General features: G+C 44.3%; 1 protein-coding gene across 2 annotated transcripts in view; it reads left to right on the top strand.

The window, feature by feature from the left end:
- Nucleotides 1-1,767: 1,767 nt before the first annotated feature.
- Nucleotides 1,768-25,933, top strand: part of GALNT14 (polypeptide N-acetylgalactosaminyltransferase 14) — a 234,086-nt gene continuing 209,920 nt past the window's right edge. For both annotated transcript variants that reach the window (XM_074395691.1, XM_003943981.4), the window contains exon 1: nt 1,768-2,249. In XM_074395691.1, the coding sequence (XP_074251792.1) occupies nt 2,121-2,249 (129 nt within the window). In that variant the 5' untranslated portion in view covers nt 1,768-2,120. The remainder of the gene's footprint in view (nt 2,250-25,933) is intronic.

Here is a 25,933-nt window from a genome sequence, read left to right as displayed (position 1 = left end):
TCTGTCACCCAGGCTGGAGTGCAATGGTGCCATGTTGGCTCATTGCAACCTCTGATTCCAGGTTTAAATAATTCTCCCATCTCAGCTTCCTGAGTAGTTGGGATTACAGGCACGGGCCGCCACACTCAGCTAGGTTTTGTGTTTTTAGTAGGGATGGGGTTTCACCATGTTGGCCAGGCTGATCTCGAACTCCTGACCTTGTGGTCTGCCCCTCTTGGCCTCCCAAAGTGCTGGGAATACAGGCGTGAGTCACCATGCCTGGGCTGTTTAATTTCAACTGTGGTTCCCAACCCCAAACTTCTTATCTACAGCCCAGTCAAGAACTCTCTGGGATTGTGAGACAGGACTGCCCTGTGGCTGAAAGACAAGGTACCAAACACAAGAGGCTTATGAGTAGATGCCTCAATTTCTCAGTACGTGTCTTGGAGGAAACATCTTGTTGGAGAAGGAATTCCAGGGCCCTGATTTACAGCTGTCTCACCTGCACACAGGTACAGGAGCTTCCCCTACCCCAAGCTCCATGGGGAGAGAGAGGCAGGGAGGATGGTGGCTGCCACAGTGGGTACATGATTCTCACCTCCCCAAGAAACTCCAGGAAGCAAGCAACCCTCCAACAAAAATGGCATGGTTCCTGCTGCCTCTGCTCCCCAGACAGAGCAAGGTTTCCCTTCCCCTCTTTGAGTGCTTGGATAACACCAGCACCTTGCATTCAGCTTTCACCAAATACTCATTTGCTTGTTAGGAGAGGTATTTTCCCTCTATTTTACAGATGAGGAATCGAAGGCTGGAAGAGGGTAAATGACTTAACCAAGACTCACACAGTGAGTGTAACTAAGCTAGATCAGTACTCTCTGGTCAGTGATCTGGCCGTGATTCCAGCCTACTTAAGCCTACGTAGGAACTGGAGTCAGAATTTGCTTTGCTTCTGGATCCAAGAGGTTTTAATCTTCAAGTGGGAGCGGGGGTGCCCTTCCCAAAGACCCTTGGAAAAAGAGACTTTTGAAAGATCACCCTCTGTACCTAGTATCCCTCTGCCCAGGGTCACTTCCCAAGAGTCCCAAGTGGTTGGTCCAACTTTGGACCTCTTTTCTTGCAACCACAAAGCCCTGATGCTTACAGGGAGAGAAAACCTTTATGGGAGATAATTGCGCCTTAATTTTTTAAAGTGTATCTTTAAAGTTAAATTTAGACCAGCTCAGCTTTCCATTAAGCAGAAAAAGTTACCAGGCACCTGCAGGCAGGCACAGAAACACCCTGGGGAGTGGGCTGAACGCGGCCTTGGCCCTCCTCAGTGATCAGGCAAATGAACTGCGGGGTTGGGGCAGCAGCTGGCTGTGGTAGGACGAGTACATTGAGGGTGGGACCCCGGTTTGAGCGCACCGTGCAGCCCCCGCGATGAGCGGAAAGTCCTCCCAGGCACAGCGCCGCCTGGCCCGGGCCGGCCCTTGGGTCCAGCTGGCAGCTGGGGGTGGCGGGCATCCCGCGTGCACCGCTCCCGCCCCGCCACGCCCTGCCACGCCCCGCCTTGCCCCATCCCGCAAAGATCTGGCAGCTGCGCCCAAGGCTCGGCGCGGGCGGCCCCGCAACAGCACCGTGCACTTCGGTCGGCGGGCGGCGGTAGCGCCCCCTCTCAGATCCCCGCTCACTCCCACCTGGGCTCGCTCGGAGTCAGTCTGTCTGTCGCGCCCGCCCTCCCCCCTCACTCCCTCCGCCCTCGTGCTTCTCCCGGGGTGCTTGGCACAGCCTCGGATTCCTCCCTCCCGCTGCTCCAGTCAGTTTCCCTATCGGCAGCAGCGGGCGAGGCGGCGGCGGCAGCCGCTGTGGCGGCGTGGGGAACATCTAGGCGGCCACCGCGCTTCTCTTGCTGGACTGGGCGTCCAGCCTGGCTGCCCTCAGTCCTTCCCTGCCACGTTTCGGGCCGTCCGGCGCCCCCCACTCAGACTCGCTTCTCTCCGAAGCGGGAAGGGCGCCTTGCAGGATCCCGCCTCCCCTCCACCCGGATCCTGGGTCTAGCGCTCCCCAGAGCGAGGCGCTCGCCGGGACTCCTGCCCCGCCAACCCTGACCGCAGGGGGGTGCCCCAGGGACGTAGCGCCGCGGAGAAGAAGAGGCAAAGGGGACCATGCGGCGCCTGACTCGCCGCCTGGTTCTGCCGGTCTTCGGGGTGCTCTGGATCACGGTGCTGCTGTTCTTCTGGGTAACCAAGAGGAAGTTGGAGGTGCCAACGGGACCTGAAGTGCAGACCCCCAAGGTAGGCGGTTGGCTGCGCGCTGGCGCGGGGCAGTGGCTTGCGGGAGGGCGCTCAGCCCGCGTGCTGGGTTTGCGGGCTCCCGGGAAACCACGGTGAGGGTTTGGGTGCTGCGAGCAGGTAACAGCCGCCGAATGTGGCTACCAAGCGATGTTTCTGGATTTTAAAACGCTTGGGGGCATCTCCGGACCCGCGGAGTGCATAAGTGGCTGTGGGTGTGGGTGGTGGGCGCGCCCTCGCCTGCGGAGCGAGGCTTCCAACTTAAGCAAGGCGCGAGGGTCCCGAGGCGGAGGGGGTGCTGCGGACGGGCAGCTCGGGGGCTGGCGGGCTGCGGGCGCTGCCGGAGAGTCGCCGGAGGTTGGGTTGGGCGGCACGGTCGGCCGGTGCCAGCACCCGGGAGCAGTGTGGCGGCTGCGTTGACCTTCCTCCCGCAGCTGCCAGGCCCGACCTGAGGACGCCGGCGGCCGGGTGCGCTGCGCGCGCTTGTGCGTTGCGGACGAGCGCCCTGCAGCCTCCCGGGCGGCTGCCACCCCTGTTCTTTAACTGTTCCTAAGCCTCTCAGCTGCACTGGAAGTTGCATGTGCCCAGAACACCACGAAAGAGCCTGTAAAAACAGACGTCTTGGTATTGGCGGGGAGTTGAGGAAATGGAAATCCAAGTGGCTTTTCCAACTCCTACCCAGTCGGTTCCTGTGAGGGAGCCAGAAGGCTCCCCCTATAGGCTCAGTCTTAGATACAGAGCCCTGTAGGGGCGAAGGGAAAACTTCCCCGTGGCTCCCTGAAGGTTCACTGAAAATCAGTTGACAAAGGCAGATCAATAGGAGAAAAGGCACATGAAAATTTATTTGGTCATGGTTTTTTTGTGACATGGGAGCCTTCAGTTTTCTCTTCACAGATTTGGCCCCCGGACGCAGAAGGCCTCTGGGGGATTTCCTGGCCAGCCAGGCAATCTTTATAAACTAGGTCCAGAACGGCCGTCCACGGATCTGGGCAAAAGACTTGGAGGAGCTTATGGTCGGAAATGGGAGACTGAACAACAGGTAGATGTGGACAGGAGGTAGAGTCTCTCTAGTTAAGTAGAGTATAGAGGACCTACTGTGTGCCAGGTGCATAGTGGGTGCCTTCCTCATAAGTAGTTGAAGTTGGGTGGTAATATGTTTGTTTCATAGATCAGGAAAACAGCTTCAGGGTCTTTAAGTCACTTACCTTATGTCGTTCTACTGGTTTAAACTCCAAGCTCCACTCTCAGGGTTTCCACTATATCAAGTTGCCTCTGGGTTTCCCTTTTTTAACTAAGTCTTCTAGCACTTATGTTCCGGAATCTTGCCAATGCTCAGTCTATTTCAACAAGCATTTATTGAGCGCCTATGGTGTGCTCAGGCAGCGTGTTAGGTGCTGTGGTTAGAGAGAAATAGAATTTACTCTCTGTGGGGAGAGAGGTTCGCTCATCATTGGGCCAGGATGTGAAGTGTGCATAGAGCTAAGATGGCTCAGTGCACTGCGTGTCATAGGAGCCTGGGGGTTCCCTGCAGAAGGAGGACATAACAGAGCTGAGTTGAGAAGGATAAACAGGTTTTGTTAGTAGGTAGAAAGGGCATTCCAGGTAGAGGTTAACTGGGTGAAACAGGCTGAGAGGAATGACACAGCACGTTGTGTGAGTTTGGCATAGTCTGAGCACAAAGTGTGTGGAGGTTAGAGGGATAAAGTCTGGGAAGGGACTGGATGGGATAGGATCTTGCGGGTGTGAGGACCCCTGGAGAGGGTCAGGCAAGGAGGTGGTGAGACCAGATTGATGACTTCAAACCGCCTTTAAAGCACCAGATCAATTTTCTCACTCAGCCCCTGCCCATAGATCTGGAGAGTTTTCCTTCTTTTTCCCCAGGTGGTTCTGCTCCCTGGGATGCAGTTAATGATGCCTGCAGGGAGATGAACTTTCTCTGTTTTGCTTTGACCCTCATTACCTTAAGCTTGTTTATTCTTAGTTTACACCAGGGATCTGGGACAAGAGATCTGTTTCCTTCCTTGTGCACTCTTTGTCCCTCCTCCTCTCCTGCCTCTTCTTATCCTGGCGTGTGCTCAGTACACATTTATCACAGGCAGCTGTATGCCAAGCTCTGTGCTGGATTTGGGGGCTGCTATGATGAGCATGCTGTGTCCTTGTCCTTTGGCATGCGGATGGGAGGGTCTTGCAAATTCCTGGATGAGGCAGAATTATAAGCAAATAAGTGGTACTTGAGGAGGGAGTGGTCCAGTAGCAGGGGTCAGGATATCTTACTGTGCAGTCATGAAAGAAGTTTTCTGGTTTTGAACCAGTTGCTCTTTGTCTTAACATCTTATCCTTTCTTTTCCTCATTTTCTGTATCCTTCCACAACCATAAATTTTATAGACTTAGAAAATCTTGACACCTCTTACTATTAAGTATCTTGTTCTTTTTTGTATTTTTCTTCTTCCTGTTTTTCCCCTGTATGTGTGGCTTTGTGTGTCTACATACCTGTGTTGTGCATATTTGTGGATATATGTTGTGTCTGGTGGGTGAAGGTTGCTCTGTATCTTAGTGTGTATGTACCTGAGAAGAGAGGAAGAAAGAGACTCCTTATATAACACCAGAACAGTTTTATTTCCTGTGACTGATATATACAGGATATTTGTATGACATGTCCAAAGGAGCACAGTGGTACCAAAACCTGACTGCATATCAGAATCACCTGCAGAGCTCCATTAACATGCAGATATTTGGGCTTACTGCAGAGATTATGACTCTGAGTTTGGGAGAAGGTTCTAGAATTACTAGTTTTATCAGGGCTGCATGTAATTCTGGAGCAGCCTATTGATGGGTGGCATTTGGGAGTTAGATGAAGAAAACCAAGTCTGTTGATTGTAGTTTGGTTGGCTCCATGTAAGTATGGTCAAATAATTTTTTTTTAACTTTTTTGAAACGGAGTCTGGCTGTGTCACCCAGGCTAGAGTGCAATAGCACGATCTCGGTTCACTGCAAAGTAGCTGGGATTACAGGTGCCTGCCACCACGCTCAGCAAATTTTTGTATTTTTAGTAGAGACGGGGTTTCCTTGTGTCGGCCAGACTGGTCTTGAACTCCTGACCTCATGATCCACCCGCCTCAGCCTCCCAAAGTACTGGGATTACAAGGGTGAGCCACCAAGCCCAGCTGGTCAAAGTATTTTCTTCTTGAGTGTACTCATAGACCTAGCTCGTGTGAGCCTATGTATGCATATTAAATAACAGCCACCAGTATTTGTATAGTGCTTTACAAATTCACAGACTCCATTTACATATGTCAGTTCATTTAATACTCACAACAATTGCATATGGGAGACAAGATAGTACTTTTATGCAGATGACATTAAGGAGTTGAAAATTTGGCCCAAGCTGGCCAGGCTGTCCAAGTGGCAGCATCAGGACAAGAATGGAATGGGATGCCTCCTGAAACTGCCCATTGCTTGCTTTTTCCATGCTGCTAAAACCATAGACAGCCTGGATTTACAGCAGGAGTTCCCCACCCACTTTCCAGAACTCCCGTGGCTCATCCCTAGATCCTTACCCTTGGAGAGCTCCAAGGGAGTTGGTGTAATTGTGGAGGTGCTAAGGCAGGAGCCACTTCAGGAGGACCTCACCCCTGCCCTTGTAAGACACCATGTGGGGCACAGGAGGCTCTCCTCACTGGACAGAGCATACTCTGGTGAGGAGGGTCCCTGCGATGTGTGGTCATGGAGGCATTGGTTTGGGAGGCATTTGCCAGTGAAGAGATTGTTTCTTCAACAGTAGGAATTCAGATGGGACTTTTGTCCTTCACAGGGAAACAATTTGGTTTTTGAGTGAGTTCAGTGCTCTAGGTTTTCCTAGGGTGTAATCATGGGGACAGCTCTTTAGCTTGGATGTGCTGAAGACTTGGAGAGACTTTCTTCCTGCTCAGCCTCTAGGCATCCTCCCAGCATGGGCGAGGGAGTCAGCTTTTCTTCCAAAGCAAGAGGAGTGGGCTTCCTTCCTGTTAATGCATTCGGAGAAGTTGGGAAAGGTGTAGAGATGGGAGAGAGCTGGGCTGTCTGGCCTGGGACCACCTGACCCTTAGGTTCTGTGGAGCAAATTGCCTTCAGGGAGGCAGGTTCTGGTTCTGGGCAATCAGGTCCTTGTTCTCTTTTCCTCATGGCCTTAGGAAAAGCCCCCTTCACCTAGTGGTAGCATCTCCAAAGTGGGCAGGGCGAAATGAAATCTCTGGTCTCTGGGCCCCAGTGCCAGTGAAGTAAAGAAGGGATGCTGCACTCCTGGTTTAAGGTAATTTATTGGATTTTCTTCTTAGTTTCCAGAAGGGCTGGTTCTTTCTATTAATAGCTTAAATAAAGTGTTCTTTAAATTTGACTTTTTAATGTTAATTTCATTCTTTTCTTGCCTCCCCCCGCCAATTATTCAGCAAAGCTCTAATTTCTGACTGAAAAATCACATAACAAATTTGATGTTTTAATTCAGACTGCCTTTAAACGATAAATACTATGCCACTTAAAAGTAGCTGAAAAATGTTTTAATTTCTTCTCTATCATTTGTTTGCCAGTTGGCGACTCATACAATAACTGACTAAATTTTTAAAAATATCAGCAAATTTGTCTCTTATTTCCAAGAAACTAAATATAGTCCAGGTGCTTAGGGCTTAGTAAAAGCAAAAGAATTGTGAGCCTGAGGGTAATTTTCAAGGAACGTATTAGAAATGTAAAGACTTTGAATAAAATGCCTCTGGCCCCGTAAGCGTATTGGCGCTGTACTAGAAATATAGCAAACACCGTAAGAAAATAGCTTGTCTTTCTGTAACATTTGCATCCCACCAATGCCTTAAGTATATGACACTGTTATTTTATTCCTCATTTAGTAGATAATTTCTCCCATTTAAAAAAGTCATGCATTTTAGAGAGAGATCCTATTAATCTGCTGATGCTCAGTATGTGCATATTGGACTCTGCTCAGGGAATTTTGTAACCATCCAACGGGTTCTTCTTGCCCGCTGCCTAGACAGAGCCATCGTATCAAGACAGGGAAATTGTAATAAAGAGTTTAATTCACGCAGAGTGGCTGAATGGGAGACTGGAGTTTTATTATTACTCAAATCAGTCTCCTGGAAAATTCAGAGACTGAGGTTTTTTATAAGGATAATTTGGTGGGTAGGGGGCCAGGGAGTGGGGGATATTGATTGGTAGGGTTGAAGATGAAATCATAGGGAGTCGAAGCGGTCCTCTTCCTCTGAGTCAGTTCCTGGGTGGGGGCCACATGATCAGATAGGCCAGTTTGTTGATGTGGGTGGGTTAGCTGATCTACCAGGTGTAGGGTCTGAAAAACATCTCAAGCACCAATCTTAGGTTTCACAATAGTGATGTTATCTCTAGGAGCAATTGGGGAGGTTTAGAATTTTGTGGCCTCCAGCTGCGTGACTCCTAAACCATCATTTCTAATCTTGTGGCTAATTTGTTAGTCCTGCAAATGCAGTCTGGGGGTTTATTTTGGCAAAGGACCGTTATCATTTTTGTTTCAGGGCTCTTCCCAAAGGCAGTTCGGCCTACACCTAGGAACGAACAAGGACAGCTTGAAAGTTAGAGACAAGATGGAGTCGGTTGGGTCAGATCTCTTTCACTGTCATCATTTCCTCATTGTTAAAATTTTTGCAAAGGCAGTTTCAGTGTGACTCTGGCGTGACCAGAAGTAGCCTGTGATGAGAGGCCAGCTCATCCTTTCAGTTGCTGTACAGATGCCTGTGCAAGGTGCTGTGCTTTTTTCCCGTTCTAAGGAAGTTCCCTGGAGCAGGCATGGGGTGGTGTTTGCTACACAGCTGGCTCCTACAGAGGCTCTTGTAAGTGACTGAGAAATATGCAGATAGCAGGTTGGAATCTCAGGTAGTCAAGAAATCATATATGGTCACTTTCTAAATGTCAAGAAACTTCCTCTAAAACAAAAACAAAACACTGAGCCTCTGTCCCATCGGCCTGGTGAGAAATTCACTCTGGGTCATTTTTCACCTTATTCTGGGTTGCCCCCAAGGCCCAGGGGCTTGTGTAGAGTCCAGGCCTCTGGTCATCAGTGCCGAGTCAGTGGTGGCTCTGCCATGTCCTAGCTTGCTTTCTCTCTCTGAGCCCACCCTCTCCCTTACGTCCCTGCAGGAGACCCTGTCCCAGGGACCTGCAGATGTCTGTTCTAGGGAAATCTCCTTAAGTTAGGCTGGGGAGCTCTATCTCTCCCTAACCTTTGTTTCCTTAACTGGCCTGATGTTTTCGGAAAGAAAGATCAGGAATTCCTGTCTCAAACTTCCCCAGAGGCACAGAATGATACCTACTCAAATCAGAGAAGACAAGGGGCAAAGCTGGAAGGGAGGATCAATTAATGGCCCTGTCACAAGCCTCCCCAATCTGTCCAGAGTCTAACATTTTTCAGGGCTGCCCGTCTGGTTGTATCATTTAAAAGTGCTAATTTCCACTTATCAGAGATCATTTATAAACCGAACAGGGACAGAATAAGGCTGCTGTGGGCTGACGCCTGAAGCCCAGGGTTCCTGCACAGCCTGGTTTTCATGCCATCTGATTTTACCTCCTGTACCTACATCCTTCACCACGTCTCCCCATCCCAACTTTCCATTGTGGCCTTATCCATTATCAGACACCCAGGAACCAATTTTTGAAGACCTTCATTGCCTGAGCCTTTGTTTCATTTCTCATGTTCGCAGTTTTGTCACTCTTCTATAACATCTCAAAGTCCCCAGTGCATTTTTGGAAAATAATCTGAATTAGAAAGCAGGGCCAAATCCGCAGCTCCTCTCCTGGGGGAGCCTGTGAACTCTGCCATGGTCTTTGCACATTCTACCCCAGAGACCCAGAATCGTAGACTCCTCATCTATTTGGAGGAGTGAGTCTGGACGCGCCCATGCCCTCTACTGCTGGCTGCAGACCCCTCCCACTTGCCTGCATTTATACTGGTCTAGGTGCGAACCTTTTTCCTTGCAGGGTCCACAGAGACTCATGCTGCACCCAAGCATCAGGAGATAGAGTCCAACCTTCTCTCAGTAGCTCCCGTCATGTCAAGATAAAGTATGTTTCACTCTCTGAGTTTCCTGATAAACATGGCAGCCAGTGCAGCCAATGGCAGTGCCAGGGATGACTGAGATTCCTCTCCTCCTGGCTCAGTCTCCTTGATTGTGAAATGGGAGCAGCCCACTCTAGAACTGCCTGACCCCCACTTGCTTGCCAGCAGTCTGAGTTTTTTCAGGTTAGTTGTGAATAACTCTGAAACTAGACCTTAAGGCTGTAAATAATTATACCACAGATACTCTGTGTCTATTACTTATCTTTTAATTATTTCACCAGAAAAGCTAGATTAACCAAAAAATAAATCAGTCTCTGAGTCCTCAGATATTGAGCTGATTAAGAAAGAACCCCTTTGGGATATTGAAGAACACAAACACACACACATATACACACAGGTGCACACATACAGAGGTACCCTGGGGAATTCTGCAGAAGCTCCTGAAATGTGCTGGCTCAGGTATTTTGATATTTCAGAATATACGGCCTCATGTGACCTTCTGGGGCAGCAGTCTTTGCATTTGGCAGTGGCTGCTGCCATCCCAGGACCTAATGAGTGCTAAAGGCTGACAGAGGGACAGAGAAGGGGACATCTCTGCGGTATTGGAAGTGTGTGACACCCAGGGTGTCCTCTTTCCTCCTGCTGTTCTGTCCATGCCCCGTCCTTCCTTTCACATTCTTCCTCTGTCCCTTGAAAAGCCTGGCTGTAGAGCCCCAGGGTCCTGGGTCGGGGGCTCAAGTGGTGGCCAGCCCTCTGCCCTCTGCCCTGCAGGCCCCAAGGTCAGGAGTAACCTCCTCTTAAAGCACTGCTCTGGACACAAAGCCAATTCTTTCCTGAAGGAAGGAGGTTGCCACTCTGGCCCTTCTATCAGCGGGAGCACCGATGGCTGGGAATACAGAGCCATCTGATCTTCGGCATTCCAGCATCCCAGACAATGCTGATTTCAAGTGCAAAGCCTCTTCTGCATACCATTTCCTGGAGACAAGATGAGGCACTTAAAAATAATTAAATTCTCCTCATGTCACTTGTCTTCTTAACTGTAAGCACTACAGAGATCTTTCAAGGAAATGCTGGAGAGCAGGGCACGCTCACATGTCCCTGCCCTGGGATTTGAATGCCCAGAAGAAGAGAACAGCCACTCCAGCTGCGTCTTCCTAACGATTCTGCTGTTGCAACCTGATCTGCATGCATTCCAGGCCAGGAGAGAGCCTGAAACATCTATAGAACTGGTGGACCACTCTGTCTTGACAAACTCTCCCTGAAGTGGTTAACTGTCCCTTTTCTCTGTTTGCACTATGGTTTGGAAATAAGGATTTTCTTCCTTAGTTGTCTGGGCTGAAGATTTATGTAGCTTCTTTTATTCCTCAGAGAACAGTAATCATTCATGTTCTCCCCACCCCCCACCTCCCAGCCATAGAGACTGGTCCAATCAATATTTATGTGCCCATCTCTTGCAGCTGCAACATGCAGACATAATAGATGCCAAATTCCTTGATGGCCATTGAAAAATTAGCTGGTGCCTGTATTTCAGGCTCATTGTTTTCCAAGATCTCAGGGAGATCAGGCCACGTGGTCCATGGATTAATTAAGCCACCCAGATAATTGGCTATTAATAGATGGCCAATTGATGGCTGCCAGCTGGGTGCTGAATTGACTAATGTCCTTGTGGTGGGCAGGTGGTCTTTGTCAGAAGAGGAACTAGCTGAAAGACTCGACTAATTAAAGGGTGAATCAGGAAAAGAAGATGAGAGGTAGCTTCTTTCTCCACCACTTGGTGTGATGTTTTACAGTTTACAAAGCATTTATATTCACAAATGCTTCCTTTGAGCCTTGCAACCTTGTGAGGTGAGTGTTATTATTATTCTCTTTTTCTGAAGTGTGATGAATCTGAGGTTATAGCAGGGTGAAGACTTTGGCAAGCTAGCCTAACCAGCAAGTGGGCTTAGACTCACTCTTTTGACAGTCACGCACATGCTATTTCTGTTAGAGCCATGCTCAACTTCCGGCAAGATTCCTTTTCCAGGGAAAATGAAATATATATGTGTATGTTATATATTTGTTTCATACAGACAAAAAGCTAGTGCACTTGCCGAGAAAAGATACCCTCCTGCTGCTAAAACATCAGCATTGCTTTTTTTTTTTTTTTTTTTTTTTTTTTTTTCCAATTTTATTTTTTAACCTACAGAAGGAAACTGGAAAAGGGATTAAGGGAAATACAGAGCTTGTCTCTGGAAGGCCACCAGAGGGTTGGGAGGAGTTTGGGTTTTCTTTTAGGAAAGGCCAAGTTTAACCCATCCTTGGGCCAGTCAGGGCCAGTCCACAGGACCACTGCTTTCTGGAGTGGGAAGAGCTGGGATTGTAATGGCAGACTCGTGGTGCCAGAGGTGGAGAGAGGCTCTCTGCCCTTCCCCCTCCCCACAAGTCCCACCATCAGGTACTGACTCTGGCCTTAGCCAGGAGCTCATGCTACCCTACTACCACCTCTCTCCTGGGCCCATAGGGTAGGCTGTGCTGTTCATTCCTAGGCTACTCCAACTTAGAAATCAACAGGGTTATGAAGTTAAGACACAAACTGTTTGAGTCCCTTTTGATGAATGTGGTCCTTAAACCGTTGGAAGCAATTCCCTTCCAAGAGGAAAAATGTCATTTGAAAGAACCTAACACATCCTATTTTAAATGCAAGACAAGTTCCTGGGGAAATGACTCCAGGAAGTGACTTTAGAAGATACCCAACATCACCTTAATGTAGAGGGTGCCCTGCCTGCATCTCTAATGCCAGGGTGTCCTGCCCATGCCTCTAATGTGGGGGACACCCTGCCATGTCTTGCTGATTAGCCTTGAAAGCTGATGGATGGCTCCTCAATTTTGTCTGGTTGATGGCCTGCTGGTTCTACCAAGCACAGGAGCCAGACTCTCTGTGGCGGATTTGGAGGTTGGGTTTGAGTTATGTAGTTGCTGCCCACATATATGTTTAAACTTAGGAAAGCATAAGATCAGGAGGCTGCTGATGCTCCCTGGATATTTGGTCTGTAGTTCCGGTAAGCTTCTGGGCCCATGGTGGTGTTTTTGTGACATGGCCTAAACAATCAAGTTGGTGCTGTGCTCTAAGGTCCCAAGCAGAAACATGACTTTTTTATTCTTGTCCCTTTCCCTAAGCATGGCAATGTTAAAGGACACTGCATTTTTAAAAACTATGTGTGGAATAAGAAGAAGAAATGTAATCCTAGATAACCTTGATAGTTTCCCTCTCCAGGAAGCCCTATGGTTTTCTAATCATTTGCTCAGATCAACTCTCTATAATTCTCCCTGCCTGTCTTAAAAGTGAAATTATGATTTCTGCTCCAGATTTTAGCTTTTCTCTTAAAATTGAGTGTATATTTTGGTAAACTTCTTGGCAGTGTCTACTAAAGCTAAACATATGTGTACATCTATGACCCTGCAATTCACCTCCTACATATAAGCCCAACAGAAAGGCTTGTGTATTTTAGGGAATGTCATGCACTTATTAAAGTAGGCAAACTTTTTCTGTCAGGGTTCAGTAAGTATTTTTATTTCTTTTTAGGTTATATGGTCTCTGATGTGACTAACTCTGCAGTTGTGGTTTGAAATACAATATGTAAATGAATTAGTGTCACTGTGTTCCAATAAAACTTTATTTAGGGAAGCAGATATTTGAATTTCATATATTTTTCACATCTCATGAAATATTCTTCTTTTGGTATTATTTTCAAAGATTTATAAATATAAAATCCATTCTTAGTTTGTAGGATGTACTAGGACAGGTGGCAGGCCAGATTTGACCCACAGGCTGTGTGATTCCATTTATATAAAGTACAAAAACAGGCGAAACTCATCTCTGGCACTGTAAGTCAGTTCATGGTTACTTTTGATTGGGGTTAATGACTGAATGAGGACAGAACATTTTGGGAAACTGGCCCTTTTCAGTTTCTTGATTGGGGGGCTAATCACACAGGTCTGTTCACCTTGTGACATTCCTTAAGTACATGTTCTTTTCTCTTTGTGCATTCTACTTCAATAAAAAGTTCAAAAAGAAAGAGCTGAACTGAGCGTGTGGCTTCTGACTCCAGATTTTGGCATCTCATTTAGGGTCAGAGCCTAGCAGTTTCCATTGTTTCTATAGCCATTGGTTTCTGTTCCCCAAATAAGTCTTTGGGAAAAGGTCTTGGTTTGACTTTCTAGTTGCCCACGTCTTACTCCCTTTTATATACAGAGACATTTAGCTACTGCTGTGGCACAGGCAGTAGCTAACCAAAGTATGTGCTGGATCATAGGAAGATGACGGGTCCTAGAGTGGAGTGGCATTCGGGACAGTGGGAACTGTGAGTAGGACTTTGGCTGGCATAGTAGCCCCATGGTAAATCTGGGATGAAATCTACCTATGGTTTATAGGTAAGAGGTGGAGGTAATTGCAGAGAATAGAATTATGTGACATGAGCTACTGGTTTATAGAAAACTAGCTTCCTGTTTTTGCATCCAGAACAAAAGGCAGAGAACTAAAAATCTGAGCCTGTAGTAAGTTTTGGGTGCTTTCTGAGTTGGCCATCTATTCTTTTTAACAACCCTGCACAGCCAGCATTCTTAGCTTGGTTTTTCAGGTGATGAACATGAGGCTTAGGGAAGTTTCATAACATATCCAAGATCATGCTGTTTATAAGCAAGCCAGGGATCTAGATGCCAAACCAGGTCTGTCTGCCTCCAGAGCTCCCACCCTCTTTCCACTTCCATATGCTCACCCCAAACTTCCTTCTCTCCTCTCACAGTGACATTGAGTCTGGTCTCTCGGAAGGGAGGACTTGAATATATTTTTCCCTTCACAACCTGCTTTTAGAGCCTGGGTTCACTGTGTTCCCAGAATGAATAGTTTAGATCAGAAACTGTTGAATGAAATAGTCTTATAGCAGAAGCTATCTCTTCCAGGAGGAATCATTTTAAAACAATGTTTAAAGAGAAAACTTTACAATATTTTCAGAGAAGTATCTTGTGCTTTCACTGCTCTCTGGCATCCTCTTGTGAATGCTATCCTGCTACAGATGACGGAATGTGTCTGGTCCTAGGGTTAAACTTTAAAAAAAGAGGTCTCCAAAGTATCACATTCTTGAGAGTGTTAAGGTGCTTTAGGAATACCTCAAGACTGATTAAAGAGAGGACAGTGAGGGATTAACCAACAGATGCTGATAATACAAAGGCCATCCTGGATTGTTAAAAACTGCAGCATCACCCCTCAGAGAGGAATCGTCCTGTATTTAGCATAACAGCACCAATTATTTGGTTGTTTGTGCTGAGCAGTTGAAAGCTATCATGTGCCGGGCAAAATACTCAGCATGGAGCAGTAATTATGGATCAGCTGATAATAAAGGACGCATTGGATTGACTGCTAATTGGATTATTAGCAGCAAAAACAAATACCTGCTATTAACCATAAATAAGCGCACTTAGGCTATTTTCTACGTTTTACACTTATTCCTTTTTATAATGTGCATTTCTTTTCTTTCTGTGCCAAGACTTCCCATTTTCCCCAGTCATACTGAGCGTATTTGTGGGTCAATAAATATTGAGCCACAGTTAAAGTGTTCTTTCTTCCTTCCATTCTCAAAATGGGGTGGAGAAAGCTGACATGCATTGGGCATCACGTTTAAAGTCCTTGGTGAAGTACAGTCTGTTTTCTCAGGGAAGAAATAAGGGCTCTTTCAAGGCTGGATGCAGATCTTTCCCATGGGCACAGAGTCTTTGTGAGGGATAAGATCATAGGGTTTTCTCTGTGAAATCAGTGCTGCAGTTAATTGCCAAAGAAATGACCACATTGCTTTTCTTTCTTGTGGCACTTTGCGGTTTGGTCCTTGTTTTTCAAGGTGGCTTGGATGAGCCTTTGGGCGTCTCAGGTGCCTGTATTGCCCACTCCTCCTTGCTAAAAAGGGTTCTTCCTACAAGTGGGTTGACTACGTGTCCTCAGCAGTGTGAGATGCCAGCTGCTTTCCTGCCCAGGCAGGCCATGGGTACTGTGGGTGATCTCCCAGAGGTCCTGGGTGTGCACCCCAGGATGTCTGGAGAGAGAAGTTGCATCCAGCAGGAGGCCCTGGCCAAGCTCTCAGTAAGTGGCACAAGTGACTGTCAAGTGTCCTGCGTTCAGTGCTAGCAGAAGACCTGGTTTGTGGCCTCTGTTATTCACCAGGAGTCCATGTAGAAAGAATAAACTTCCATGGGAGAAGCGAGTGTGAGTGGCTTTCAGGACAAATTCTGGGGATTTATCTATGTCAGTCATTCATTCCTCACAACCACCCCAAAAGGTGGGCAGGCTGAGATTCACCTACTGCTACCAGTACAGTCATACTGGTTATTTAAGGCTGGTGCCTTTCTCATTAAACAGTGCCCGAACCATGCTAATTGTTAACGTTTTCTTTTTTGAATATTATCTCTGGACGGTGTAATGATTATATTTTTAATTTATTTTTGAGACAGTCTCGCTCTGCTGTTGCCCAGGCTGGAATGCAGTGGCGTGATCTTGGCTCACTGCAACCTCCATCTTCCAGGTTCAAGCGATCCTCCTGCCTCAGCCTCCTGCCTGGGGCTACAGGCGCCTGCCACCACTCCTGGCCAATTTTTGTATTTTTAGTAGAAATGGGGTTTCACCATATTGGCCAGGCTGGCCTTGAACTCCCAACCTTGTGATCCACCTGCCTTGGCCTCCCAAAGTGCTGGGATTACAGGCATGAGCCACTGCGCCTGGCTGATTATATTTATTTTTGCCAGTGAGGGACTTGAGTTTCCTAAAGGTCCAGTATCTTGCCCAGCACCGCAAGGGTGACATGATCAGGGAGGAAATCCCACCCTGCAGAACAACGCCTGGTAAATTTAAAAGCAATTGGCAAAACTCTTATCCCCAGGTATCCCCGTAAAGATTCTCTTCTTCCCCGCAGCCTCACATTCCACTTTGACTCAAAAGAGAGAAAAGACAGCTCTCCATCTTGCAGTTCCTTCCACCATGAATAAGTGGTGGAACAAAGACTGGATGCAGGATGCTAGAGCCCTGGCGGGGGTGCCACTGGACAGTTGGCAAGCGGCAAAGATGGGTGAGCTCCTTGAAAGTTTCGCCCTTTGAGTGCCTATCAAGTGTGGGGAGCCAGAGTGGGCAAAATCGCCCTCACCAGGCCACTGCATCAAGTTTGTCCAAACATCTGGCAAACCCATATGGAGCATTGCTGAGTGGGAAGCCCTGTGTGGGAAGTGGGGTTGGGGTTGGGGGTGGGGGTGTGGGTGTTAGAGGTTGAATTCTGAGCAATGGCTTCCTGCTGGCCACTTCTGATTGCAGAACACCATTTTCCTCACCACTTCTGATTGCAGAACACCGTTTTCCTCTTAGACTCTAAGATGTATCGCTGTATTACCAGAAAGATAGAACTGTGTCACTGGGGATGCTGTTTAATGGTGGAAGGAGCTGCAAGATAGAGAGCTGTCTTTTCTCTCTTTTGACTCATAGTGGAATGTGAGTCTGAGAGGAGGAAGAGAATCTTTACCGGGGTATGTGGGGATAAAAGTTTGAGACAATTGCTTTTAAATTTACCAGGCGTTGTTCTGCAAGGTTGAATTTCCTCCCCTGATCATGTCACTCTTCTGTTAGCTCAGAAAACTGTGGTTGAAGTTTAATCTCATCCTTAAAGCTGTTTCACTAAAATAGGAACCTGTTATTCCACAGGGCTGCTTATTAGAAGAAGAAGGATTTAGGGAGGTCTTTTAAAGTCATTTTAGTGATTTTTTTTGAAAGAAGCATTTGCCGGAATCTACTTGTCCCCAAAGCATCTGCTGTTTTAGAAGCATAGCGCTAGTGGAAGAATAACAGGAAGGGAAAGCCAACTTCAGGATAGGAAATAGGCTAACTGAGCAACCCACTTCTATTTAATCAGTTGAGAATGCCTGTCATGGGTTCTATACTGTTTTGGGCATCTTGGACCAGGTGGTCCATGGGTCAAATGCAGCCCCTACTTTCTCTACTGCTTTTGGATGGCCTGTGAGCTAGCAATGGTTTTTATATTTTTAAATGGTCAGAGAAAAACTCCAAAGAAAAATAACATTTCATGACATTTGAAAATTATTAATATATGAAATTCAGACTCCGTGGTCCATCAATAAAGTTTTACTGGAGCACAGTAAGTCGATGGTTGCTTTTGTGCCACAATGGCAGAGTTGAATAGTGGTAATGGAGACTGTGTAGCCCACAAAACTTAGATCTTTACTATGAAAATAGAAAATGTTTTGTATATTTTTATAGAAAACAAAAATGTATAGAAAATGCTTGCTTACCCTTGACCTTTAATTTCTCAGTGTGGCTCATGGGTCAGGGGGGTTAGTGTCCCTTGTAATTCACCAGAAATGTAAAATCTCAGTCCATTTCAGACCTACTGATTCAAAATCTGCATTTAGTAAGAGCCCCCAGGTGATCTGTGTGCAGTTAAAGTTCGAGAAGCCCTGCATTAGATGTTGCGCTTGCTCACAAAAGCTTGTGTGCCTCATACTCCAAAAGACCAGGTCTACATTCTGTGCCACTTGTCCTTATTTTCTTGGAGTTAAATGCTATTCCAAGCTCCCGTTCCCCCTTGTAGGGATGGGGAGTCCTCTTCTACTCACAGCAGGTGAGGGGATTTCTTTTCTACTCACAGATTCATAGCGATTCAGGAGGCTTCCTCCATGCCAGGTAATGTGGGAAGAGCTTGCAGTCTTCCAGTTATCACCATCATGGCTGCTTCACCATAGACTATGCCCTTCACATTCTGCTGATCTCAGGCTAGAGGGTTCCATATGATGCCAGGAGCCCGCTGTGTCCAGGGACCAGCCTTCCCATGGGGCATCACACAGCCATGTTAATTGGGCTCTGCTACCTTCTGGGGCATCCACCACTCAGAACTGGCTGTGTCCCACTCGTCTTCCAAGCTGGAGGGATTCCTTCTCTTTCTAGTCCTCAAAGGCATTGCCTTTTTTTTTTTTTTTTTTTTTACCCTCTGGACTATTTATTCTTTCAAAGAACACTGGCTTTTGTAAATGATAGAAGATGGCCTATTTCCTGGTATCTCTGCTTTAGGCTTAGGAACACCATCTTTCTGGAAGCCAGGGAGCATGCAGGTCTTTGTTATCTGCTGAGGTCAGGGGTTGGGGCAGGGCTGAGGAGGGGAGTGGGAGGTAGATGGAAGTGAGAACAAATGCAAACAAATATCCCATTATCCTGGCACCTCTACACTATGTTATGATGCAGTTGAGGTGACACTACCAACACAATCTAGGACAGTACCCAATCTAGGATACCTTTGTGTAGAACAAGAGGCAGATTCTGGGGTAGCTTAGAGAAAGGGAGATTATTGGGCAGTGGTGGGCAGGGAGGTATTCCTAACGTGGTGGGACTCAGCATGAGTGACTAGAGATGAATGAAAACCAGGAGTGGGCCAGATTGAGAAAAAGTTAAAAGATAAAGCCATTTGCTTATTTTTGTGCTAAGACCAGAGTGTGTTGGAAAGTAAACAAATTTCCCCAATTGGGAATATTATATTCCATTCACTGGGGACTTTGTTCAGCAAATGTTTTGGTTTTAAGGGTTTTAATTGCTTATGGTATGTTCATTGCTCTTAAAGGGGCAATTCAGTGAAATTTGAACTTGGCATTCCCTTTCTCTTACCCTTCTGGCCTAAATGAAAGTCACTGTGTATGTTCTGTATTCCTCACCAAGCTTCATGCTGGCTTATCTTGATCACGTGTTTTCAACTTTAATTTGCGTAGCTGCTCTTAGAGGAAATCACCTGTGGGGAAGTCTTCCTGCCTATCTAGATTCCCTACAGATGAAACCTTGGCAGGGCCATAGCCAAAGTCACTTAGAATGGGCACGTCCTTGGAGGGGCATGCTGAGCATATAAGTTCAGAAGGTCTGAGCCCACGCACACTGGTTGGAGAAAGCGAACCGTGAAGACTTCCCTGCTGGTGTGACCAGGGACTTGAAGAATTCTTTCTTTGTATACCAAGCACAGAAGCTGGTGGATCTGCAGATGTTATTTGAGATGTGTGCTGATCCACTGTGCCTCTTTCCAAATTGCTCTCATGGGAAGCTGGATTGGGAATGGTCCTAACACAGTGGACACGGAAATATACTCATCATGTACCAAGTTTAAAAAAAAACAGTAGGATTCAAAATTGGGTCCATGGCTGGGTGCAGTGGCTCATGTCTGTAATCCTAGTGCTTTGGGAGCTGAGGCAGGTGGATCACCTGAGGTCAGGAGTTCGAGACCAGCCTGGCCGATATGGTGAAACTCCATCTCCACTAAAAATACAAAAATTAGCTGGGCATGGTGGCACACGCTTGCAGTCCCGGCTACTCAGGAGGCTAAGGCAAGAGAATCACTTGAACCTAGGAGGGGAGATTGCAGTGAGCCAAGAATGGGTGATTTACATAAATGGACTATTGTCTATGTGTTATTTCTCACTCCAACTTATTTGTCTATCTGCTCCTTTCACTCACCATCCTCTTCTTCACCCCTTCTGAGGTAAGCAAAGTAAGAATCTGGACATGTGAATTTCCATATCTTTCTCTTTGCATTGTGTAACCAGTTTGTAAATATACATAAACATTTACAGATCTGTTTTGGTTGTTATTAAAAAGGAGAGTGCTTCACTTAAGTGTATATTCTAGAAATTCTACTGGTCAACTAGCTCATTATTTTTAATGACTGCATAATATTCTGCAGTGTGGATATAACTTATTTGGCTATCTCCATTTGATGGGTATATACCTTATTTCCCATCTCTTGTTGCTACAGACAGGACTGACATAATCTATGTACACATATTCTTATGTATTAGAGCTTTTGCTTCTAAAATATAACTTTTGAGGAGTGGGGATTAGGAGGCAAAAGCGGTCTTTAATTTTTATATTACGGTATTTTAAGATTGCTTTATAAAACAGAATAACAATCTACATTTCCATTAGCAAAGTATGAGAGTATTCTTTGCCCAGCATCCTCTTTGGTATACATGCTGTCATTTTCACTTTGCCAATCTAAAGAGTATGAAATGGGATCCAATTGTAATTTTATATTGCTCTGATTACCAGAGAGGTTGAGTATATTCTCATATGTTTATTGCCTGTAAGGATCTGCCGGTGTATGTAGGATCTATTCATATCCTCTCCCCATTTTTCTACTGTGCCGTTTACCTTTTTGCTGCCAATTAAAAGGGGTCTTTGCAGTTATTGATAGCTCTTTATTGGTCATACGTGTTGCAGATTTTTTTCCCTGATCAATTTGATAATAACATTGACTTTACAGTATATATTTCCATATAACTTTTTGGCTTTGAAAAATATAATCAAATACTTCTTTTTAAAAAATAGCTCACGAATGCCTGTCTTTATTAAAAAGATCATCCAAAGTCCTAGATTATATATAGACTATCCAAAATTCCCTCTTTTATATGATATTTTTTAAAAAACCTTTTAAATCTTAGGTCCATCTGGGATTTATTTTTATGTTAAGTTTAAGGAAGGGATTCAACTCTGTTTTCTTCCAAAAAGAATAGTTATCTGTGTCAACATCATTAATTAAATAAGCCATCACTTCCCCCAGTAACTAAAAGACCACTTTGTCACATAATTTCCCATAAACATTGGGTTCTAGTTCTGGGAACTCCATTCTTTTCTATGGATCTATTTGTCTTTTACTATGGCAATATCATACTTTTTACCAGAATGTTCTTATTAAATCCAGTGGTTACTTTTCAATCTATTGAATTTCCTAGGTTCAAAAATCACATTATTATCAAAATAAGCAAAATTTGTCTCTTCTTTTTGAGATTTATTTTAATTATTTGTCTTATTTTGTTGCATTCATGAGAACTTTAAAAATTAAATGCCGTGCAGTATAGGACTCCCTTGATTTTGGTGCAAATGGCTTTAGTGTTTGTTATTTACTGTTCACCTTTATTGAATATTCTATTTCACATTTTAACTTTCCTTTTATGCTTGCTTTACTTCGAGTTTTTATTAGTGTTTTTTTGGATTTTTTATCTTTTGATTGAATCATACTATTTTTCTCTTTTATTGATGGTGTGATTTATTTTGATGTTCTTGTTTTGAATCATCCTTGCATTCCTGGAATAAGCACTATTCAGTGACAATTTATTTTTATTTATGTTACTGTGTTGTATTTGTTGACATTTATTTGGAATTTTAAGATCTATTTTTATGAGTTAGATTTGTTTATAGTTTTTTTGGTACTTTGGTTTTAGATATAAGTGTATATTGCTTTGATAAAATGAATTAGGGAAATTTTTTAGCAGATGGGAATAGTTTAAACAACTTTCACCAATTTATTCTTAATTATCATATAAAATTCAGCTGTGAAATTATCCAGTTCTATTGACTTCTTCAATGGTAGCCCTTTAGTTACCTTCCCATCTCTGCCATGATACCTCTAATTGCTCACCAAATTCTGGTGTCTCATTCTTTGGGCACACAGCAAGATTGCATTTCACATTCTCCCTTACATTAACTAGCACATGTAACTAACTTGGGTCCAATAAAATGAAGTAGAAATGATGGGTTCTATTTATAGGCCACACTATAAAATCTCCCATGCACACCTTGCCTTATTCTTCTCCTCCAGATAATGTGGATGACAAGACTCTAGGGATGGCAAGATCGCATGATGTATGATATAAGATGCCCTGATCTCTAAGTAACTGAGTGGGGGAAAACTTCCCTATTGTCCAGAACACTTACCCAAGACTTCTGTGTAAGCAGGAACTACTTCTTAGCATAGCCTATCCTACACTGTTACATACAGTAACTGGTCTTTTCATATTTTCTACTCTTCTTTGGTTGGTTTGGGTGGTATCAATTTTATTAGTAAACTACCCACATCTTTTAGGTTTTCAAATTTACCAGAGTTGCACATGGTATTCTCTTCTAATCCTCTGTTGTATACCTGTGGTCACATCTCCATTCACATTTCTAATTATAAGTATTTTATCCTTTCTTAAACCTAATTTATCTTATGGATATTTCAAAGAGCCAGTTTTTGCATCTATGTACCTTCCTATTACATTTCATTTTTATTAATTTTAACTTTTCTTGCTAGTAATTTTCTCTATTTTTGAATATTCCTGTTTTAAAAATAATTAAGGCATATAAGGTTGTACGTTTCTTCTGCATATAGCCTTGGCTGTGTCCTATACCTTCTGACTGTTCTTCAGTTCTTACTAGATGGTTTATGTTTTCAATTTTGATTTTCTATTTGTCTGAAGAACTACTCATGCAGAAGCATGTTTCTTAATTTCAAAATCCTTAGGATTTTTGATATTTTTGATTTTGGATTTTATTGAATTATGAGATAAGAATGTGGCCTATCAAATTTCTGCTTTTCAAATTTTTTAAGTTTTTATTAATGATCATAATCAATATTTAAAGTATCTTTTGGACATATGGAAGAAAGCCCCTGAATATTCTTTGTTCGATGGTTATATAGTTCTCTCTCTACCTATGTATTAGATAAATATTCTTGATTCAACTTCTCACTTTATTTCTTGGTTTATGTCAGTTTTTGGTCTACTAGATCAGTTCAATTCTGAAATCATACACTATAATTTTAATCAAAATCTCCTGTTATCAAGAGTTTTGGCTTTATAATATTTTAGTGTTATTTTGTTTTGTTCTTAGTGGTTTATATTTTGATAAACTGTGCCTTCACCTTAACTGTTGTTAGTATCGTCTGTCCTTCTTTGTTTTCTTTTGCATTTGACCATCTATTTTTAATCTTTCTTTATGGCATAAAATGTTTCTTTTAAATTACGTATAGCTCTCTGTTGACCTGATTACATATTTTTATTTTTCAATCCAATCTGATGTTTGTATTTTAATGAGAATGTTCAGCTTATAAAAATTAGTGAAATAATAGATATAATTGAATATATACTATTTTATTTTTATCTTACTCCATTTTATTACTTTTGCTGGTTTGGCCAATTACTACTTCAATTTTCTTGCCCTTTTTAGTTTGGACATCTCACTTTACTATCTATGCTGACTGTTATCTTTCTAGGACATTTGAAGGCATATTTCTATGCAAACAAGATATTGATGATGATTTTATATGCCCCTCCTCCTGCCAGGATGTTTTATCCATTCATTATCATTCTAATACATATTTTTTGGAGGCAGGGTCTCTCTCCGTCACCCAGGATAGAGTGCAGTGGTGCTGTCATAGCTCACTGCAGCTTCAAACTCCTGGGCTCAAAAGATCCTCCTGCTTCAGTTTCCCAAGTAGCTAAGACTGAGGTGTGCACCACCAAGCCCAGCTAATTAATTTTTTTTAATTTTAGAAATAGGGTCCTGCTATGTTGCTCTGACTCACTTAGAGCAATCCTCTTGCCTCAGCCTCCTCAGTAGCTGGCATTATAGGTGTGAGCCACTGTGCCTGGCAACAGCCTAGTAAATTGAGCCTTTTCTGAGTACTTTTACTTCCTTACACTTTCATACACTGTGGGCAGATGGGCCTTTAGAAGACTTTTATTCACCTTACCTCCACTACTGCTAATTCCTGGACTTTGCTGAGATAATTTAACACTTCTAGAACTAAATGTTAAATTTTTCTTTGCAGAATCCCTCTTCTTATTCGTCACTTCCATTACCTGTTTCCAGTCACTTTAATACTACCGAATTCAATTCAACTGTACAAATTGCAAGGTTCATCACACCACTGTTTTCTTTTCATCTCACCCATCTTGAGATTTTTGTTTGAATTTATTTTTTGATCAGAATATCTGCTTGAGATAGGGTATGTGGGTTATTTTTTCTCTGAACTCTTGTATCCGCAAATATTCTACAAATTAGACAGGTGGATAACATCTGGCTTGCACACCTCACACTGTATGGATGGTTTTGTGTGTGTGTGTGTGTATGTGTGTGTGTGTGTGTTTTAAAGAGGGCTTTGCTCTGTCACCCAGTGTGTGTGTGTGTGTGTGTGTGTGTGTGTGTGTGTGTGTGTGTTTTAAACAGGGCTTTGCTCTGTCACCCAGTCTGGAGTGTAATGGTGTGATGATGGCTTGCTGCAACCTCAACCTCCTGGGCTCAAGTGATCTTTCCTGCCTCAGCCTCCCAAATTGTTAGGACTACAGGCATGTGCCACTGTGCCTGGCTAATTTTATTTATTTATTTAGTAGAGACAGGGTCTTGCTACGTTGCCCAGGCTGGTCTTGAACTCCAGGGCTCAGATGGTCCTCCTGCCTCAGCCTCCTAGTGTTGGGATTACAGGCATGAGCCACCATGCCTAGCCTGGATAGTTTTCCATTGTCTTCTGGATTCCAGTTTTGTAGATGGCATATGATTGAAGTCATATTACTTTTTTTCTTAGTTAGTTACCTCTTCTCTCTGTTTGGAGCTTGTGACATTTTTCTCCTTATCTTTGGGACTTATAAGGACACCTTGGTGTATATCCTTTTCCATGTTTCTTGCAAGGAGCTCAGTTCCATTTGCAGACTCAGGTCTTCTTCAAGTCAGGTAAATTCTTTACTTCCATTTGTTTAATTCTTGTCTCTTCTGTATCTGTTCCTTTTTCTGCTTTTGGGATTATTGTTATTCACAAGCTGGGTTTTTAGTGTCTGTTCTTCAAATATCTTTTTGCCCCTGATTTTTCTTTGTATTTTTGCTCTTGTGTGTATGTGTTTTTCTACTTGATCTTCTAAGCTGCTAATTTAGGTCTCTACAGCAACCATCCTTTTCATCAACTCCTCTGCTGAGCATTTTAGTGTGAAAAAATCATGATTTTTATTCCCAGAAAGTCTTTCTTTTTCATGTGCTGTAATTGAATACTGTTAAGTGCTATTATTATTTTTTGAGTTGCCCTTTGTCTCCTTTAGCAGCTCTGTTTCATCAACAACCTCCCCTTCTAAGCATTTTGTTTGCTCATCTCTCCAGTTTCTGGTCCTTTTGGGGGTGCTCTTTTTCCTTTGTCCCCTTGTTGTGGCTTAGGACCATCTGCCTTCAGGTGAAGTCGACAGAATGGTGATACGTGTAAGAATTAAAGAAAGAAGAGAGAAACACGAAAGGTGGCTCACCAGTTAAGACAGGCTTATTTTAGAGAAAACAAACCTGAGAAAAGCTTCTGGCCCAGTTAGATCAGAGGCACACTCTCTTACAGACTAAGAGTTTTTAAGGATTCAGGGTGGGGGAGTTTATTAGAGGCTTAGGCTGTTTCTGTGTTTCTTTGTTGTATTTATCTGAGAGGAAGAGTTATGTGTCTGTTCCCATACATTTTTCTGCAGCTGCAGGCATACCCACTGAGTCGGTTTTTAGCTTCCCTCTCTTAGTGCTCCTGAAGGGAAAGGAATGTGCTTATTAAGGCCCACTGATTTACAGGGCCCATTGTATGAGGGTGAAGTTTGACAGTTACCCAAGATATTTTCCCCCACCTCCCTCTGTGACCAAGCTGTCTTATTTGTGTTTTACTGTCTTTTCAACTAGTGATTTCCTTGAAATGCATAAGGCTTGAAAGGGAGCTGGAACTTAAAATGGAAATGTTTGTCCAAGATGATGATGTTCCAGCTCTGTCAGTGTGTTGCAGTCTTGGCTCC

The sequence above is a fragment of the Saimiri boliviensis genome, chromosome 1 (assembly GCF_048565385.1).
Source record: "Saimiri boliviensis isolate mSaiBol1 chromosome 1, mSaiBol1.pri, whole genome shotgun sequence".
Taxonomy (NCBI): Eukaryota; Metazoa; Chordata; class Mammalia; order Primates; family Cebidae; genus Saimiri; species Saimiri boliviensis.
This window is presented reverse-complemented; position numbering and strand designations above follow the sequence as displayed.